General features: G+C 52.4%; 1 protein-coding gene across 1 annotated transcript in view; it reads right to left on the reverse strand.

Moving 5' to 3' along the window:
* The window catches only part of SRRT (serrate, RNA effector molecule), a 16,344-nt gene that overhangs the window by 7,814 nt on the left and 6,249 nt on the right, over positions 1-2,281 (reverse strand). Inside the window, exons 2-3 of the mRNA XM_077758591.1 lie at positions 561-667; positions 100-288 (exon numbers count right to left, since the gene is read on the reverse strand). Coding sequence (XP_077614717.1) covers positions 100-288; positions 561-667 — 296 coding nt within the window. The remainder of the gene's footprint in view (positions 1-99; positions 289-560; positions 668-2,281) is intronic.

A 2,281-nucleotide genomic window follows, 5' to 3' on the forward strand; every position in this document is an offset into this window, starting at 1 on the left:
GGATTGGGGAAAATGGGTAGAGGACAGGGAGGCAGGCTCCCCTGGCGGGGCCAGGGGAAACATGCTAGGGAACAGACAGGAGAAAACAAGGGTACTCACCACTCCTCATCTTTATGAGCCAAAAAGAAATCTTGCATCTGCTGCCTTCGAAAATCCAGCTTATAGTCATTATAGCGCTTCACAGCCTCGGTCTCGTCCACAGAGTCATCCAATGACAGGAGAAACTCCTTGAAAGTCTTCATCACCGGCGGCGGCACACCCAGGTCAATCTCTGCGATGCTGCCCAGCCTGGGGAGGGCCAGGCCAGGAAGCCTTGNGGCTGGGTTGTGGGGGAAGAGGGTGGGGGGCTGGGGGGGGCCGAGGTAGCCAGCTGCCCCCTTCCTTCACCCACCATGGACACCACCCCAGGCACCAACTCCTTCCCACCCCAGCTCCAAAGGCACTCCTCTGCACCTAACCCACTTCCTGGTTCCAGCTCGGTCTCGGACAACCCCAATCCATCCCCCAAACCCAAAAGCTCCCTTTTCCCAGGAACCCCAGAACCCCAGGTCTTTCTTTACCTTGCCTGGATAGGCAGAACATGGTGCTGCATGATGTGGACGTCGGGGTGGCCCCAGGGCTGAGGGGGGCCATAAGTTGGGCCCCCACCCCCCCCAGCATAGGGCATCTCATAGCCACTGTGGTATGGGTCAGAGCTGTGCTCATCCCTGAGGGTGGGGGATACAAAAGTCAGACAGAGAAGGGAATCATATCTCCAGAGCACGAAGGAGGATGGGACAGAAGAAGGGGCACATGAAATGTGGTCTCTCACCCAAGGGTTTAAAGGGGCAAAAAAAGGTAGGTTTATAGGAAGGCCTCCAACTTCCTATAGGAAAGGAAATGACAAAGTCCTCAGCGAAAGTGCCAACAGACAGCCGAGGCCAGGTGGAAGTGAAGCTAAGGAGAGAAGGCAGAGAAACTGTTGCCACCTCACCAGTCTCGCCTCATGCGCTTCTGTGGGGGGCTGAGTTCATGGCGGGGAGGGGAGAAGCGCTCTCGCCGATTCCGGTCATAGTCCCGATATTCACCCCGACTGCGGCGCTCCCGGCCACGGTCCCACTCTCTGGGGATTAAGAACAAGTAACATCAGGGGACACGGCTGGTTTACGCTCCTAGACATGCCCTTCCTATCCTGAGACACCAGACTAAAAGCCTACAATTATAAAACTAGTCTCTAAACAGAAAAAGACTCTTACCTACTGTCATTGCTCAGCAATCACGCGCAAGGTCATGGCTGTCCAACTGTTCCTCCAGATCAGCACTAACAATCCCCGATTAGGATGGCCACTGCCACCTCCAATTGAGGTCAAAACTGAGCCTGACATTTCTACCACTTCAAGCCCAAGCCTGCCTTCCTCCTCCTGTTTCCCACTATCAGGTGTATCAACATGTCACCAGGTATCCAACTTCTCAAGTGTCACCCTCACCCCTCATTTGTTATTGGTTCCTCAATCCTAAGCCTCAGAGCCTAGCAAGGATGTCCTCTTCCTTGCCCTGCCCACAAACTGCCCTAGTCCCTGTGCCCTGACCCTGGTCCTTTCTCCTGTAACTACAACATCAGTGTACCCATCTCTGGTCCCTCCCACTCCTCTACTGTCAAAGTGATCTTTCTCAAACACAAATGTGATCATGCCAAGCCCTTCCTTGCTAAATGCCAGTATACAACACTGTTCATAACCTTGGTTCTTGCTGTCATTCCAGCCTCTCCAGTACTCACCAGCCACCTCCATCCCAACCTTAAAAAAGAAGAAAATCCTTTGCTCTAACCCAGCAGTTTTCAAACTTTTAATCTTGGGACCCCCACCCACACCTTATGCTCTTTAAAATTACTGTGCAGGGGTGCCTGGGTGGCTCAGTCAGTTAAGCTTCCAACTCTTGTTTTTGGCTGTCAGTGCAGAGCCTCACTGGATTCCTGTCTCCGTCTCTTTGCCCCTTCCCCACTCACACTCTCTCTCAAAAATAAACATTTAAAAAATAAGTAACATTACTGTGCAGATTAAAGAGTTTTTGCTTACGTGGATGACATCCATACTATACTCAAAATTTTTAAAAAATGGGATACCTGGGTGGCTCAGTCGGTTGAGCGTCCAACTTTGGCTCAGGTCACGATCTCGTGGTTCGCGTCCCACATGGGGCTCAGTGCTGACAGCTAGCTCAGAGCCCAGCCCCTGCTTCAGATTATGTGTTTCCCTCTCTCACTGCCTGTCCTCTGCTCCTGCTCTGTCTCTCTCTCTCAAAAAAA

This window comes from Crocuta crocuta, unplaced genomic scaffold, assembly GCF_008692635.1.
Source record: "Crocuta crocuta isolate KB4526 unplaced genomic scaffold, BGI_CrCroc_1.0 scaffold273, whole genome shotgun sequence".
NCBI classification, from domain to species: domain Eukaryota; kingdom Metazoa; phylum Chordata; class Mammalia; order Carnivora; family Hyaenidae; genus Crocuta; species Crocuta crocuta.